Source organism: Amyelois transitella, chromosome Z (genome assembly GCF_032362555.1).
Source record: "Amyelois transitella isolate CPQ chromosome Z, ilAmyTran1.1, whole genome shotgun sequence".
In the NCBI taxonomy this organism is placed as follows: Eukaryota; Metazoa; Arthropoda; class Insecta; order Lepidoptera; family Pyralidae; genus Amyelois; species Amyelois transitella.
The window spans coordinates 2,541,550-2,559,217 of NC_083535.1; the positions used below are offsets into that span (position 1 = coordinate 2,541,550).

At 34.4% G+C, this 17,668-nt stretch overlaps 1 protein-coding gene across 1 annotated transcript in view; it reads right to left on the reverse strand.

Moving 5' to 3' along the window:
* LOC106130579 (alpha-mannosidase 2) overlaps positions 1-17,391 on the reverse strand; it is a 65,047-nt gene extending 47,656 nt beyond the window's left edge. Inside the window, exons 1-2 of the mRNA XM_013329458.2 lie at positions 17,227-17,391; positions 16,305-16,436 (exon numbers count right to left, since the gene is read on the reverse strand). Coding sequence (XP_013184912.2) covers positions 16,305-16,428 — 124 coding nt within the window. The 5' untranslated portion in view covers positions 16,429-16,436; positions 17,227-17,391. The remainder of the gene's footprint in view (positions 1-16,304; positions 16,437-17,226) is intronic.
* Between the last annotated feature and the right edge of the window lie 277 nt (positions 17,392-17,668).

Consider the following 17,668-nt stretch of genomic DNA (forward strand, 5'->3'; position numbering starts at 1 on the left):
AAAAAAACGTGCTACTGTGTTTGTTCATTATTAACACTATCTTAACAGTGTTGATAAAACTTCGCACACGCGATACACGCGCGCGAAGCCGCACACAAAAGCTAGTTTGAATAATAAGTGTTCAGATTACTATGCAACAAACTTTATGAGCGGGAGGGAATTAGTTCTTAACTTAAACAGTCGTACTGCACGGAAATTACTAGACATATCATCCCACAACTAAAACTAGATAACAGAGCTGAAATGTCTAGTTGGATATGCGTTTAATATGACTGGAGCAGCGTTTAGTAAAGTTGGGAACTTGTCTAGAAATAGCTATGTCTTCACATTGCCAACTTTCTGCTTGAAAGCAGGGCTGCCAACCCTCCGAAATTACCTATGGGATTTTCCATTAAAATGGCCATAAGTTTCTGGTATGGGACTGGCGCCTGCAACTTTTTTATAGTAGAGGAACTATCGTCGAACGGTCGTAATTAGCTTAAAAACATTATTTAGTCAGTATTAAGAATTCACTAAACCGGTCAAAAATTGCTTGTCCGTACTATTTATTATATTCTTTTTCGCCGAAATTATAAAGGATCTCATAAACCACTCATACTTGATCGATTTTATTCAAACCAATTTTCGTTTGGATTTGTTATAACAGAGAAAAATTAAATAACACACAAATATTTTTCCTTTTCTTTTTAATTCCCCTCCCATATTTCATATCCACATAGCTGGCAACCCTGCTTGGAAGCCATAACCGCTATAACATTCAATCAAAGTTCACGAATGCTCCACAACAGAAACCAGTGGTGAAATAACTTTATTGAGTGCTCTATTACACATTGTTGGAGTTCACACTGGACTGGATTGGTTTCCAAGTTTGCAATTTATAAAGCCCTGAACGCATTGGTGACACGAAACAGGTACTTTTATACTATTTGAATTTCAAATTCATCATTAAGCCATACATACAGTTGATCATGGCCTTTCAGTCTTTTCAGGACTAATGGCCCTGTCAACCCCGTAAGGGAAAGAAATGTGATTGTATGTATGTACCGACGTTCGATAGTAAAGAATTGAGAAGAGGTATAGATAACAAGAGTAGTTTTCAATAATATGCAACAAGTCACACGTACAGCTGAGCGTGGCCTTTCAGTCTTTACAGGACTAATGGCCCTGTCAACTCCGTAAGGGAAAGAAATGTGATTGTATGTATGTACCGACGTTCGATAGTAAAGAATTTTGAAGAAGTTCGATAGTAAAGAAAAAATAACAAGAAAGAGTAGTTTCAAATAATATGCAACAAGTGACATACGAACTCGTCCAGTCAAACGGCGTTGGTGTGCGCCACACGCTGAGGGCGTGATAAAAAGCTGCTTAATAGGGTACCGGACAGTAATCGAAAAAAAATCTAAGTTGTGTTTTAAAATAAAGTTTGTTATACAAGAACATCACATAATAAAGATTTTTAAGAAATAACAATGATTTATAATTTTAAATCAATAAATAAAGTTGCAAAAATCCAATATTTTTTATCTGTGCAGCGTAAGAACCCAAACACCAATCACAGTGAGTGACGTCATACGTAATGAGTGATAAGTAAACACCACTGCTTTATATGTTATTTCGAGTTATTCTACGATTTATTTGCATTTTTCTAAAAATATTTAATTGAAATTAGTTACGAATTGAAGGACTTTACTCATAACAGAAGTTGTCGCAAGTGCTTGAAGCCGCCTATCAAGCTTTTATCATGGAACAAGGTTACAAACCGACAATAGAAATCTCCCAAAAGATTGATATTTTCATGGTGGGCGGTTCCTTTGCCACTAATACCGACTTTTATTTGCTGAATTTAGCAATGTGGAAACATTTGTGTAAGTATTTCAACCTCTTTTTGTTTATCTTAACAACAGAAATGATTGAAGAAATTACAAACGAAAACATAACCTAAAACTAGTTTCATTGTTTACAAAGTTATTTTCACATATTTTTTTCTATGATTTTAAAGGTTAGATATTTATGGGTTTTGCATGTTTCTAGATCTGCGAGAAAATACTTTAATTATCCAAGCACTGATCACTTGTAATATGGCTTGTAGTTTGTTTTTCAAACATATGACGTCACGCGATCAGAATTGACGTAAAGTGCTGTTTTCGCGGCAATTTTAAATAAATTACGTTTTTCTCGTTTTTAAATACTCCAAAAGATTTATTTATTTAAAATAATATTTTTTATGGATATATAAATAAATAAAGATTATTTTTAAACACAATCTGAAAAGTTGTCCGGTACCCTATTGAATACGAAAAAACGTTACCAACCTTAAAGCGAAAATAATTCAATTACGCAACACACGGCTCCAGCGCTGTCATGCTACGGATAAATGGAGAGCTTTGCGGAAAAAGCTCAAAAAGTATTCCCTTTTGCTTCAAATTGCGTTTATTACTACATTGGAAGCGTGCACTAATTGAATTTTAATAACGCCCGCTAAAGTTAACGCTGAGTTCCGATACGCGCTTTTGAAATCATAAAAGTCGATTTCATATGGTTTTTTGATCACTGAAAACGTGTGTAAATATGACCGCTCTGCGTATTCACAAACCAATTTTAATATTTAATTCCTCTTTTGAATTGCAAAAGGGAATAAATTCAGATAAAATCAGATGTATGGATTTTGGCCAGGTGGTTTTCCGCCGAATTGAATAAGATACACGATATATGTATCCAATGGATAAAATTGGAGGAGACTTGACGTTAAAAGCACAGTCATAAAAATGTGCGTCGAAATTGTCAAAGACAATCTGAGCAGACTTATTAATAAACCATAATTCTTGAAAACTTTGTATATTCCTTTCACAGCATAAAAAGTATCACTTTACATGTACACACATGTACTGAAAATAAATAAAATACACTTTGGTCAGAGAGAGATAACGATTCAAGGTTTCAAAGGGACTTAAGTAGTATGGATGACTAATAATTTTAATAAGAGTAAGTAGTCAAAGATTTAACACAATTCCAACAAAATTTACTTTATGTTGGGTTGCCAACATAAAGTAAATTTTGTTGGAATTTGGAACATTATTATTTACACATTTTATGTTAGAATCTGCTTAACCAAAATGCGCAATTTTGTTTCTGCTAAATAAATATAACTAACCACATTTAATATGACCAAATATTGTTCAATACTGCGGTTATAAACCACAACATCAGTGATAAATACCGCAAAGTGTAATTGAAATACATTTGAGAGTATAACGGGCAGAAATTATTCGATTGTTAACTGAGGAACTTAGTACTAATTGAGTTTGTTAATCGCAAGCTGTTTGGATCGAAACTCAGTTGTTTTGTTCGTATTGTGGTTAGAATAGAGTCAACAATATATATATATCGCTATCTTTCATTCTTCTGGCGACACTATAATATTATAAAAAAAGCTTATTTTAGTTTTTTGTTAGAAACGAATAAACTCGTTTATCGATTTTTTCGATTTTTCGCACAGGGACAAAGAAAACTATGCCGTGTGGTTCCCGGCACTATAGAATAAGACCACTCCATCTCATACTCGTGGATGTCGTAAAAGAGTGAATGGCGAACAACGGATAGGCTTATAAACTTGGAATTCCTCTTGCAGGCGATGAGCCAGTAATGCAGTATTTTGCTCCTTGGCTCCACCTTGCAAGGGATATAGACTATTCTAGCTGTGCCCGCAACTTCGTCCGCGTGGAAAAGTTATTTTGGGCATCATTGAAACCCTCAAGGATGAATAATTTTCCCCATTTTTTTACTTTTTCCAATATTTTTTGGTCCTTATAGTTTCAGCGTGATGTTATAGATAGTTCCTGAGATTAGCGCGTTCAAACAAACAAACTCTTCAGCTTTATAATATTAGTATAGAGGTATGTTCAAACAAAACTTTTAGGAGTTACATATGTAGGTATGTCTAGTCCGTTTTTTTACAAATTACCCGCGCATAATTAATTAAAAAATAAAAAATCCATAAATATACTGTTTATCACATGCAGTAGTTGTTTACACAAGGCACAGAAGCGTAACGATGCTCCAACGTAATATGAGAGGCGTAATTATAGTATGCGTATACCATCACCCTATCTGCCTCAAGGTAGTTGGTCAACTTGGGAGTAAGTGGACCCTGGAGCGGCAGCCAGTACGCGAACAAATTCGATTATCCTTCAGAGGCATGATCTAGCCGTAATTATATTACCTATAGGCACGTCGTAGATATCTAGGCGTTATTATATTATAGGCACGTCGTAGATATCTAGGCGTTATTATATTAAAGGCACGTCGGATGTACTCGTTTGAAGGTAAAATATATGGAGTTTAATTTTATGCTCTTAAAATGTGGAAGCTCGGTTCGCTCATATTATCGTGTTTTTTTTTTAACATAATACTTTGATTTGTATTACCTGTCGAACTATTAAAAAGTTGAATTAATATATGACATTTCTTAGTACATAACAAATAAATGGGACGCATTATACAAAATTTAAGACTGTTGGCTCTATCTACATCGCAAGAGATATAGACATTATATGAATGAATGGCATCACATTCAAACATTCACATGGTCACGTCTATATCCCTTGCGGGGTAGACAGTCTTGAAAAAACTGAAATGCCATGTTCAGCTGTACGTTCTGTGTGTCCCTTAGTCGCATTTTACGACATCCACGGGAATGATATGGAGTGGCTCTATTCTAAAGTGCCAGAAATCAATGTATGACAATATAATAAAAAAAAATTACAATTTTTGATTTTAATATAGCAATAGCTGTGGCGCATTTGCTAAAGCAAAGGGCCCGTTTAAGAAATGTAAATGTACCTCTATAGAAAATAGAAATGCCTCATAACAAAACAATTTAGGCGAGCGCGGAACGTGTCAAACTCAAACCACACCATATACTATCACTGATTGACTGACTACATGTTGAGGGGCACTGGTCAGCGGGATGCGGTCAGTTGTAGGCTGGGGATGTTTCAGATATTCGCATTAGGATCATTTACACCATCCGCGCTACAGGCACCTGAATAATAAGACAGTTTCATAATATGTAACGCACGCTTTTTAACAGACTTCAAAAAATTACTTTTCTTCGTTCTCCGCTTCATCTCAATTATCTATTAGCAAATGTTCTGCAGTATGTGGTCAACGTATACAATTTTTACACCGATGAAGAACCTTCTCTGACTTTTCTTCGACTCATTTCGTCGGAGTCCTTGTTGTCTGCACTCATATTTCGGGAATAAGAATGATATAGAATTTTGATTAAATTTAAAATTGGTTTCTCTTTACCTTATATATGTTATATATCCGATTGATTTCACAATCGGATACAATTTATTTACAAATATTTCCGATCCCTCCCACATTGCTAAAAATTTAATTATATCTACATTGAAACAGTTATTTAAAAATTCTGCCTCCAAACTCAACACAAGAGCGATGTAATTTTGGAATTGGAAAACTTTTGAAATTGGAAAAACAATTTTGGTAATATTTGTCAACATATATATTTTTTGTCATTATCCAGTTTTAAATATAATTTGTATTTCACGTTGGTTTTTGCATATTATTTCTGAATACAAATTTCGCAATAGATAAATATATTTTTGCTAAATTTAATTATTTTTAAGGAAAACTAATATTGAAAGGTTTAAACCCTCCTAACACTCCCCGTCGCCACCAAACACAATAGCAAAATAATTGTGTAGTGCCATCGGCGGGACGTAACGTGACATGACTAAATACGGAATGTAGCAAACTATAAGGACATGGCTGCCGTCGACAGGGCTTAATACGTTGGCCGGATAATAACGTTATATGCCTGAAGCCAAAGTTCCATTTAGAGTTCCATCCAGGCCAGTGTTTAGCAATTATAATCAGTAGGTAACGTGCATTCATAGGCAGCGCCTAGGGTATGCAATTTTCAAAATTATATATAAAACTAGCTGTCCCGGCAAACGTTGTTTTGCATTTTGTGGGCATGAAAAATAGATGTTGGCCGATTCTCAGATCTACTCACAAAATTTGATGAGAATCGGTCAAGCCGTTTCAGAGGAGTACGGGAACGAACATTGTGACACGAGAATTTTATATATAAGATTACATCCAGAGAATGAAGGCCGATTTGCATTACAATAAATGCAGTTGCGAATTAAAATCATTCAGTTAAATATTAAGCAGTAGATACTAAGTGGCATACAAACGTTAGCGAGTTCTTCCTCCTGGCTTTACGTAGACAAGTTCTAAGTAGCTATTAGTTGCTGTTCGGAACTTATGAACTTATGCACTCAAATTCATATATAATTATATTCAAAGACTGCACTAAACTCTGCTGTCTACACGAATGCCAGATAAGTTAGAGGGAAGTGGGAGACGCAAAAGGGCAAAAAATCAATTCACACTGGACTCACGGAAAAATAAGATTCCGTTCTTTTAAAAAAAACTTGTAACTTAACTCTCTTTTACCGTTCAAATGAACTTAACCCGCCGACAACGCAAATTAACTCGCTACTGTTCTTATTGAAATGTAAATCAGTTTTAATATTATGTGATCAACTTCTAAGCTTATTCGGTGAAAATTATTTACAAGAAATTTAAGGAATTTTCTTCTCTTAAAAAGGCCGTGCACTTCGGCCTTTTTAAATAAGTGCATAGAAATAATGAATAAATTTAATTAGTTGATACCACACTTAAACTAAAACACTACAACAAACGTACTTTATTAAATACTTCGTCTACATATATTTCAGACAAAGATTACTATATTCAAATCAACTGTTTATTACTTAGTAATCTATAGATATTCTTCATACAATTGTTTCTCTTATCTAAGTTCAGCATGCAGCGTTCAAGCATGGTCGATAGAACAATGTTGAAACCGATAGCTTAATACCTATAATTTCACAGAATAAATAAATTTGAAACACTCAATTCTAGCCTCACATATAAATTCAAACCATCCAGGAATAATTGAATGCCGGACGATAATTAGTTTGAATGCTACCGACGCACAAATGGGGTGAGGAAAAACATTTAGAGGAAATATGCGAATTCAGCAACTGAATTCAGCAACTGAATTTGTAACCATGATACAATTTGTGTTATATTTCCCTGTTAAATGTCCATGGAGATCATACGGGATACAATCGTCTGTCTCACCCAATCCAGAATCCATGGTCACAGGCATACCCCGGGCTCCTCATCAGAGTGATGAGGACACAACCGGGACTAAAGCCAGGAGGAGAAAACATTGTCTGACGTTCCCACTTTAAGTAGAAAACAGTTCTTTGACCAGTGTTGCCGAACTATCGATAGTTTGACTTAGTTGACCTCGGAAATCATCAATAATATCGATAGGCCTATCGATAAAATCGATTAGCTCCTCCCCATGGAGTGACACATGACAAATGCTAGGCACGCAAATGCCTCTAAATGTATATATGTATAAATAATAATGTTCAACAATACCGCCATATTAACGACGAATGATCGTAAAAAGAAATATTTCCCCTTATGTGTACATAAGTGAAAGAGAAATCACACAAGAAAACATCGCAAGCGGGCAACACACAGACGACAAATTACAATTGTGTTCATTATATAATAGGAATAAAGAAGGGTTAATAAAAACCTTCTATTGTTTAACAATAGACATTTAATTGCGTGGGTAACACATACACACAAGACAAAAAGTAGCACATAGCACACCAAAAACAAATAAAAAAAATATCGACATTAAGCTTAAACTAAATGAAAAAGGATCATCATCAAAATCTTATTGTAGGAAACAAATAAATGAAAAAATGATAAATTAAACACAGTCGCCACATGGTACAAGTACCTTACATACAAAAAAAAATATATATGAACGCAATACACGTATTGCCTTATATTTCGTACAGTAATTATACGCTGTTTCCATTAGGTGTAACTTTTTTTAAATCAATACGAAAGCGAAGTAAAAACATTTCATTTATTTTATCTGACTTTAATTTTAACTTTCAATTTCATTTGGTTTAACAAGAAGAGATGCTGAAAATGAAAAATTAAAACGCGGCATAGCAGACATATTGATTAACAAAAGGAAAACCTTCGGTGTAAACAGGCACGAAGTATAAATGCATTCACGGTATTCCAGCATTTCCTTTTCAGTGTGAATTGAATCTGCCGTAGCTCTTCCCTGTCACCAATATGCAAGCCGGGAAATACATCCTTTTATAAGGCTGGTATCAGAGTCACGCGTCTGATGAGCGCCGGCTACACGCGCGATTTAAATTTCCCTAGAATAATAGCCCTGATTCATAATAACGCAGTTCAAACGGCCAGCGCTGCTAAAGCGCTTGTTACATGGAAACGCGATAGATATCGCGCGTGTGACCGGCGCTGGCCAGCCGCGCGTCTCGCCGGCGACACTCTGTTACCAGCCTTAACATCACAGGGTGGAAAATAGATAAATCCAATAACATATATGTTACTTTAGCGACACGAGGTTGGGACGGAAAGTGCACTCGCCATTATTGAGTTTGCTTGACATGATTAGAGCTACATTCGCCGTGCAACAAGTTCTATATAAACAAAAGATGCATTCTACATTGGGTCGGGGAGAAAGGTTCACGATGGTAAGTATATTACGTACATATTGTCACGCCTCAAACCCAAATGGGGCAGACGGAGCGTCACCGTTGTTAAACACGAACGTCACGTTATAACCGCTTGTATTACGTACTTTTTAACTGCAATTTGAAATAAAAATGTGCAGAAAGCGGTTTAACCATTGGTTATTCTATGCGGGCAATTTCATTATTATAGTTTAATTTCTACTTGAATTGAGTTCCAACAGACTGGTATAGACAGAGTGGGAGAACAAGGGAAAGACGGTCTAATGATCTATAGGCATTCGATGAATAGAGTAATAAGAAGACATTGAATAGAGATGTCTGGCAGGAGGGAGAAGAGGTGTTTACTCAGCAGTAGAACATATAAAGCTAGAAAGAACAGTATAAATTTTAAAGTATTATATTTTTAATAGAAGAGCGATAATACTGACACATGAGCCTTACCTCTTTTCCTGGTTAGTGGCATGGTCTCATTCTAACCGCAAACCATGATTAAGAAACGACGCCATTAAATATACACTTCATGCATATAATTTATCTTCTGTGATAACGTTACTCATTCATTTGCCTGACGCAAATTCAGGCAAGTGAGTAACTCTGGATGATTTCCACTACCGTTATTAACTCAACGACACATTTCAACGTAGAATACAAAAAATCTTTAACTAACAGCCTATCAGAAAAAGAGCATTTTCAATGCGGGATCGCATATTCCCTCATAGGTCGCTACAATAATTGGGAATAATTTCAATCCATCCTAATTACAAAGTCTAACCGAGCACATTTGGTATAATTAGTCAATTAGGAAATAGAAACTAATTAACGTCGCTCAGTACATCAACATCATGTATTATTGTGCAAATTCATGCAAATAATGAAGTATTCGACGCACTCCTGTTTAGTTTTGGCGTGTGGAGAGGCTGCGTTGAATAAACAACATGTGGTTCAACCTGTTAGATGAACAAGCGTTAATCGTTATTCAGGAATATTGGAATGATTTATTTAAACTTTATTGTATAAAATACAAATGTATAGCATAATTGCCGGAGTTCATGGGAGAAGCATTATCTACCAGTCAACCATTGGGTCTGACAGAGAACTTTATGTGGGGCAAACTAAATAAATAAATGTATTTATATCTACACAATAAAAAACACGAAATACAAAATAAAATAATGATAATAAACATACATAAAAACTACAATAAATAAACAATTATTCCTTGATAACCATGATTTATTGGTTGAAATACAGGATAACTTCATTCTTCAAATTTACACAATGAAACACCCCAACTTTTTGATAAAAACATATTTTCCTTTTTTGTTGATTTCTTTTGGTTGTTTTATTAACTCAACTTTTGCAATTACAATTGAAACACTACAAATACAACATACATACAATCACGTTTTTATTCCTTACGGGGTAGGCAGAATAAAAATCTCGGAAAAGAATGGAAGTTCACGTAAAGTTATATGGCTTAAGGATGGAATTGATATTAGATTGATAGACAGATTCATAGAAAACCCGCAAGCGTCGAACTTATAGGGGTAATAATGCAACAAGAATCAGTTAGTAAACGTTTAAAACCCACTGTTGTTTTTAATCTGCCCGACAAATAAACTTGTGGCCGGACGATTACTAGACACGGTCACGTTATTCCCACCGACAGCTAGACAAGATACAAAATTGTATCGGCGTGAAATGAGTCACGGCGTCGCGGCGCCAGGGCCCACTGTTTGTTCAGGAAACCGGTTGAACGGGTTAGTATTGCGAACATGTCGGTGCGAACACGGAAGGCCACAATAACAAACGGACTTTTTACATCTCGCGTTTTTGCTAAAAACACTTTTTTTACAGCAACGCCGACGGTATTTTTGTATGCGTTTTGCTGGATCTAACCGTACCTCGCGGCTAAGATAGGTAACGACAAGTACGATAAGATAGGTAGCTTAACTGCAAAAGAACAAATCAAAAAGTTCTGAATCTGACAACGGATTACTATGAGATAAACGCACTTTTAAAAGTGCACCAAATCTCCCAAGCCAGACAGGTTAATGATATAAAAATAAGCTAGATTTGGCACTGTATCTGTGACCATGTGGCATCATAGTTCAAGATGATGACAGAGTGATTTTATATAGATTGACAATGAGGAAGATTGAAAACAAAATATATCCAAAGACGTAGAAAAAAAATTAATAAAAAAGGAAAACATCCTGCGGGCTAATCACGGCAATTTGATTAAGGTACTGGTACACTTTTGTTCTTTCTCTCCCAGACCAGCCTGGAGAAGTGAAAATAATTTCTAAATTGACCGCTTAAGTGCTCGTCGCACTACGTTCCGTGCTGCAGACAAATTAAATAAAATTCGTCGAAACACCGTTACTGAACCAAAATGTTTTCAGTTAAATTAAGAATTTCTGGAAGTGTCATCTGTGACTAGTAGTGGGAATAGTAGTCAAATATGCTAATGTCAAAAGATTGATAGCAGCCAGAATTTTTATTTACCTTATCGTGTAAGTGATATTACAATATAAGAAAAAATAAATAATTAAAGATTTTTAAGAGACAATTTTTTTTATATACCTAAAACCTTTGTTTTAAATTATTTGCATTCTTGAGAGTAACAATATCAATTTTTGTTGGTTTATAAGGTTCATAAGGTTTTCTTCCGAATAAAATTCACTATCGAGCGAGCTGAGCGAGCCAGCAGTCTATGCTTTTTAGTCACCTGATTGTCTCATAGAAAACCCTGATTTTCAATAAGCATTTTCTTCACGAAAGTATTACTTTCGATACTTTTCGATATTGCGATTCGTTAAAAAAAGAAAGTATAAACGCTGTATAAATATATTTTTCCATTTGGTTAGTCGGGTGAACTAGTGGAAGGGAATCACACTAGTTCGAACATCGAACTAAATAAATAGAACTATTAAAACGAAATGAAAATGGAAATACAGGCTTTTCATGGAAGCAGCACTTCATGCATTATAAAGATAGGTTATTCAGTTTAACATGTGAACATGAACACGGTTCTCCGTAAGCGCGTTGCGTGGCATTGCATTAATCCATCGCCTCTAGGGTTGCCAAGCGCCCAAAAAAAAACGGACATAGACTTAATTGTCCTGTCCGGTCTTTTGTATGGTGCTTAGAAAGTATACGCTATTAGAGAGAAAAAGCTGCAGCAGCGCACTCCGAACATGATTCGGCCCGTATAACAGAAAAATTGTTGAGCCATGGGTGGTGGAGGGACAGTGTCCGGCCAAATCAAGGGTCTGTCCAGCCTTGTTACGACTTTCTGCAGTGGATCGATCGCCGATGATTTACATATAAGACATTTTTAGTTAACCCCTCAGTTTTATCTGTACCATATACTAGCTACAGTTTTGTTTCGATTGACGAAAAAAATATCGTGACAATGAAAAAAGAACATTCCATCGAGGGAGTTACTAAAACTTTCCAGTTTTCAAAGTACACGAAATTAACAAAATGCAGTTATTCTTTCCTTCTTACTTAAATGTTAGACCAATGTTTGAAAAATACTAATAAACTTGGGATTCTTCTTTTAGGCGATGAGCCAGCAACCTGTTTCTATATGTTATGCCGATTTGGCAGACCGACCATTACGTATTACGAGCTGCCAACCCTAGTCGTCTCCATACGACCTAACAAGGTCATCCGACCAGCTGATACATGCGTATTCTACTGAGTCTTAACATCCCAATAATGTTCCCGTTATATTGATAAAGTAAATTAATTTACAATCACTTAGCGTAATTACGGAAGGTAATTTAGAACGAATGATTAAATTTCAAATCCCATCCAGTGCTTTTATGTATTTGTGTATAAATAAAATGAATTTAATATTAATAAACTCTATACATATAATGAAATAGTAACTGACCAATATGTGTACTTAAAAGATAATGCCAAAAATCGAAATAAAATATTTAAGCAGTATCTTATTTATATTTAATTAATTTGATAACTCGATACGCTCGAAACACATTACTCTCCTTCTGTCCCAGTCGGGTAAAAAGGTGATACAAATTACACGATGCACATGACAGTCTTCCGCATTTCAGCCAATTATTCTATTCCGTTCAATCGAATACTAACTTGACCTCCTTGAACTACCATCAGGGTCGAATCGTTAGTGCAATATGAGGATGATACATTTTCACGGCTGACGCATGCACACAAGGGATCTCATCTAATAATAGTTCGACTAGATTAAAGAGACTGGCATGTAGATAATGCTTTTAGCATTAAAAATAATAACAATTGTTTTATGTTTACAATGATATAGCACACTGGCCGCTAATAAAAATGCAATAATTGTAATTGAACAAAAATGGTGATTGTCTTTTGTTAATTTTCAATCAATGATTTAAGACGCAGTAGATATTAAGGTTATTTTTATGTTTTAAATTTTATACGAGTATTATAGTTTCCTTTATTTTTACCAACACAATATTTTGTTTTACATCAAGGCCTAATTTAACAATTCTTTTAAAAAAAGATCAAAGAACTATGTCAATAAAGACATCAGCCAAACATTTAATGAATAAAAGTTTAAATTACTCACTAATATATAATATTAAACTGAACTGACTGCTGGTCTTCCTAACACTAAATAAATAAGAATAAAGATGAAAAAGGAACTATTAAGTGAACGAAAAAAGACGAAGACAAGACCAGACGCCTTGAATTCTTGGAACGCGATTGTGGCGACCCAACCACTTTCAATACCATTACTTCTAAAGAGAAATAGACGTTTTTTATAACAATCATTTCATAACGACTTAGCAAAGCACTCGGTCTACAGAAGATAGATTTTCTTTTCCGTATTCTGAAGATATTTCCCCCATAGAGCACTTTAGAAGATTGCATTGAATTTGAGTTGACATAATGTATCTTGCTTCACCTAAATACAGTACGAAAGTTGGTGACTTTCAAAATTACCTTGTTCTAAATGGAACAAGGTAACCTGGCCACTTTCACGGGAAAGCTTTCGTGATAAATTATCTAACCGATGGAGTAATGTGTTTAAATCCGATATCAGGTGAGTTAGCAGAAATACAAACGCATGTGGAAAGTGACTAACACGCAGATTTTCTGAGATTTGGAATTACATATTTGCAGTGAATCCCGGCGAGCTAATGAACTTAAATCTGACTGACGGACGCCGAAGACACAAAAAACACAAAAAATGAAAAGAGGATAGACTGATCCCGGGCCCCAAAACATTGTGGTTAAAAGTGCAACCGAGAACACGTAAGATTAGAGATAGAGAGATAATTGCATAGAATTCTGAAATAAGTCAAGATGATAAAAAAATATTACAGAGACAAACGACAACAATTGTTGTTCTGTTATCACGCAATTCTAAATGGCGATTTTATTTGGTCGGATTTTTACTTGTTCTAGCATTCGCTGCCCTAACGACGAGGCTTATTGTATTACAGAAACTAAGTCATTACTGAGGATTCACTTTGTTGGACTACGAACAGGAATCCTTACTTTTTAAGTATAATGAGGCTATTGGAGTTTGCGATGATAATGCTGATATTTATAAGTGTTTCTTAGAATTCAATAAAAAGAGGAATTTCGCCATCTTCATTTCATGGAGCATAGCACTGGGAAGATTTCCTGAAAATCCTATTCGAAATTACAATTAAATAAATTCGCGTTGCATATGAAGCTGTCATATCATATGTCGGACTGAAACACAACAAACGGTAGGTAATACAGATTAATAGAGGGGGGGAGTACGTCCCGATTCAAAGTACGGGCATTAAATAAAGTGCTCGACTGTTTATTAATGATAACAAATGCGCCTTGAACTGTGCTATCATTGAGGATAACAGTTAAACAAAACCCAACAATACTTCGCCATTTTAAAACTAAATCATTTAAACAGAGTAAAATACTCGTTATGGCCAATATCATGTGTTAACACGGTGATAAGTAAAAAATTGTTCTTGCAGATACTATAATAATGGGTAACATTGAAATTATACGACAAAAAATATATAAAGAAATTAACACAGAAATCATTTCAGACTTCTGTGAGAATTAATAACACTATCATCGTTCCCCTGGAGATAATCACAGTTGTGTCCTTACCTATTGGGAGTAGAGCTCGTGGTGCACCCGATCCTGGATTGAAAACATACATACATAAAATCACGCCTTTTTCCCGAAGGGGTAGGCAGAGACTACATCTTTCCACTTGCCACGATCCGGTTTATAGATATTTATTGACTCATAAAGAGAAGATCTCTGCTTACTTCCTTCGTTTCGGCTCCCGTCTGACCTCCGAAAACTTTGTAGTTTAACCTAACCCATATTGGATAGTTTAACAACAGTTGCCTGTCCAAAATGCTCATAACACTAAAGTCATTGGTACATGACACGGTATAATTTATACATGAATGAATAACTCTTTACTAAGCACTACAAAATTAATAAGCAAGTAGAGGATATTACAAATTATAAAAAGCACAATGAGCGGACTAATCGCTTATAGCCATTTCATCCAGACGAACTAAAGAAATATAAGTCTTCTTTGATTGCGAAACCTAAGCTCTGAAGATCAAGAATCCAAGCTTAATCGGATAATTAATTTATTTGATCTGTCTTTTCATCCTATCATTAAATGGCCACTTGAAGCAGTGGCAAAATTCTGAACCAAAATTCCTGGGTTCGACTCCCGGCCAAGGCATGATGAAAAAATTAATGATTTGATTTTTACTTTAATCCGATTAATTGGCGGCATTTTCAAACAGTGGAATTATATTTGCCTCTGAACCTACGTTCATGGATTCGACTCCTGACCAAAACATGATGGAAAATTATCATTTTCAGATTTATTTTATAGTAAGTACCTATGTATTTGAAAAATCATGTTTTTTTCTTTCGCAAAAGAACGTTCATGCGAATTTGAGGCGCAAAATGATGATCCATCAAAATAAGAACTACTTTAAGTGAGCCTAAATATGATAATGCATTGGCATCGGAATAACTGTTGAAGAGCAATGATACGATGCATCTTTGTCAGTACAAATTTTAAAATGCGTGATTATGATGCATCTATATCAGGGCAAATTTTAAGGTGCGCAATTGTAATGCATTTATATCACGACAAGTTTTAAGGTGCGGAATTATAATATCACGACAAATTTTAAGGTGCGTAATTATGATACATGTATATTAGGACAAATTTTAAGTTGCGCAATTACGATGCATTAACGACAAATTTTAAGGTGCGTAATTATGATGTATCTTCATCAACACAAATTTTAAGATGCGTAATTATGATACATTTATATCACAACAAATTTTAAGGTGCATAATTATAATGCATATGTATTTGGACAAATTTAAATTACTTTTGAGAAGTGTAATTATGAAGAATATCAGAATAACTCTTGAAGAACTAAATTATGGTGATGACATGCTGGCTCTGTCTATCCTGGAAGGGATCAAGACATCCATATATACATATAAGATGTATGTTTGCAATAACAGAAAAAAAAACAAAGATAAGCATTTCATTTATATTTTCTTCCTAATAGTCCGCTAAATTTGAGTATTGTATGAATATATCCTGAAAACATATTAACATAGTTGTACATTTATTTTCCAGACTGAGACACTTACTTGGTTTAGGGTATGCTGGGGTGCTGTAGTAATAGCAGTAAGCTCCAAACCCAAGGAGTATGAGGAAGATGGCCAGGAACCGGGTGGAGAAGATACGGCAACGAGGTAGCCGGGAGATCCTCATTGTAGTATCTACAAAAATATATATATATATTATATATTAATTCATTTGTTGAAATAATTAAATGTAGCTGCAATTTTATTCCTCACATAACCTTTTTAATGGGTTTCAATGCACATAAGCATTTACATACATTTAATATTAGATTTATAGATAATTAAATTGCTTAGAATAACTATTAAGTATAATACTGTAAATACTTATAACTAGGTAGCTATAACCTTCATAACATAAATATAATTAAATAGTAATAGGTCTCTATTAAAAAAAACTACCTAAGATTAAAATATCTTAAAATTTGGTGAATGAATAAACATTAACTAGGTAGGTACCTACATTATCCATAATAATCAAATTTTATTTACAAAATTTACTTAAATAAAACTAAATACAAAGTTCTATCGACAAAAATCAATTTCAATTAATTACTTAACTATCTATCTAAAATGGTTTTAAAGTGTTTTTTTTTAATAGTAATCATAAATAATTATACCTATTTCTAAAAATAAAACTCATGAAAAACTTAAACAGCATAATAATTTCGAAATATCTAAATTATATAGAGAAAGTAGAGAGAGGTCTTTTCGAGTTAGTTTCGTAGGTACACATCTTATTAATTATTGTGACGCTTCTCTAACTCACAAATCAGCCTAAAAATACCCAAGGTAACTAAAATAAACTTCAACACAATCAAAATAATAAATAAAAAAAGAGAAAAAGTTCAAACAAATTAATTAAATATATTTCGATAAAGTAAACAAGATGCAAAGTAGATCTTTTAAGGAATCAGTAGTTACTTACTTTTTGTGTACTTGCGTTTGATACTCCAAAAAAATCACATTTTATTTTGCTATTTCAATGATAAATTAAATTATATTTGCTGTACCATAACACAAACACTGCAGTTTACAATAAATTTCGAACAGGTGCAAGCTTCCACTGCGCCTAACCTAACGTCAATCGCGCGTCAGGGATGGAAAGAAAGCAATCGCAAACCATGTCACTGCACACGGGTTTGCTTGCTTGCTGCATTATTTAGGGTTGCCAGATTCCTGATAAAGAATCTACTGTCAAGATTTCAAAATTATTTTTGATAAATGATGCTTATTATGAAATTTATAAAATGTATCTGATATGTAATTAATTTATTTGATCGTAATACGCAAGGTAAACTGTAGAAAATAGTTGTCAACTGCCTTTCTACTAAATCTTAATTCAACGCTGGTATCTAACACCAAACTAC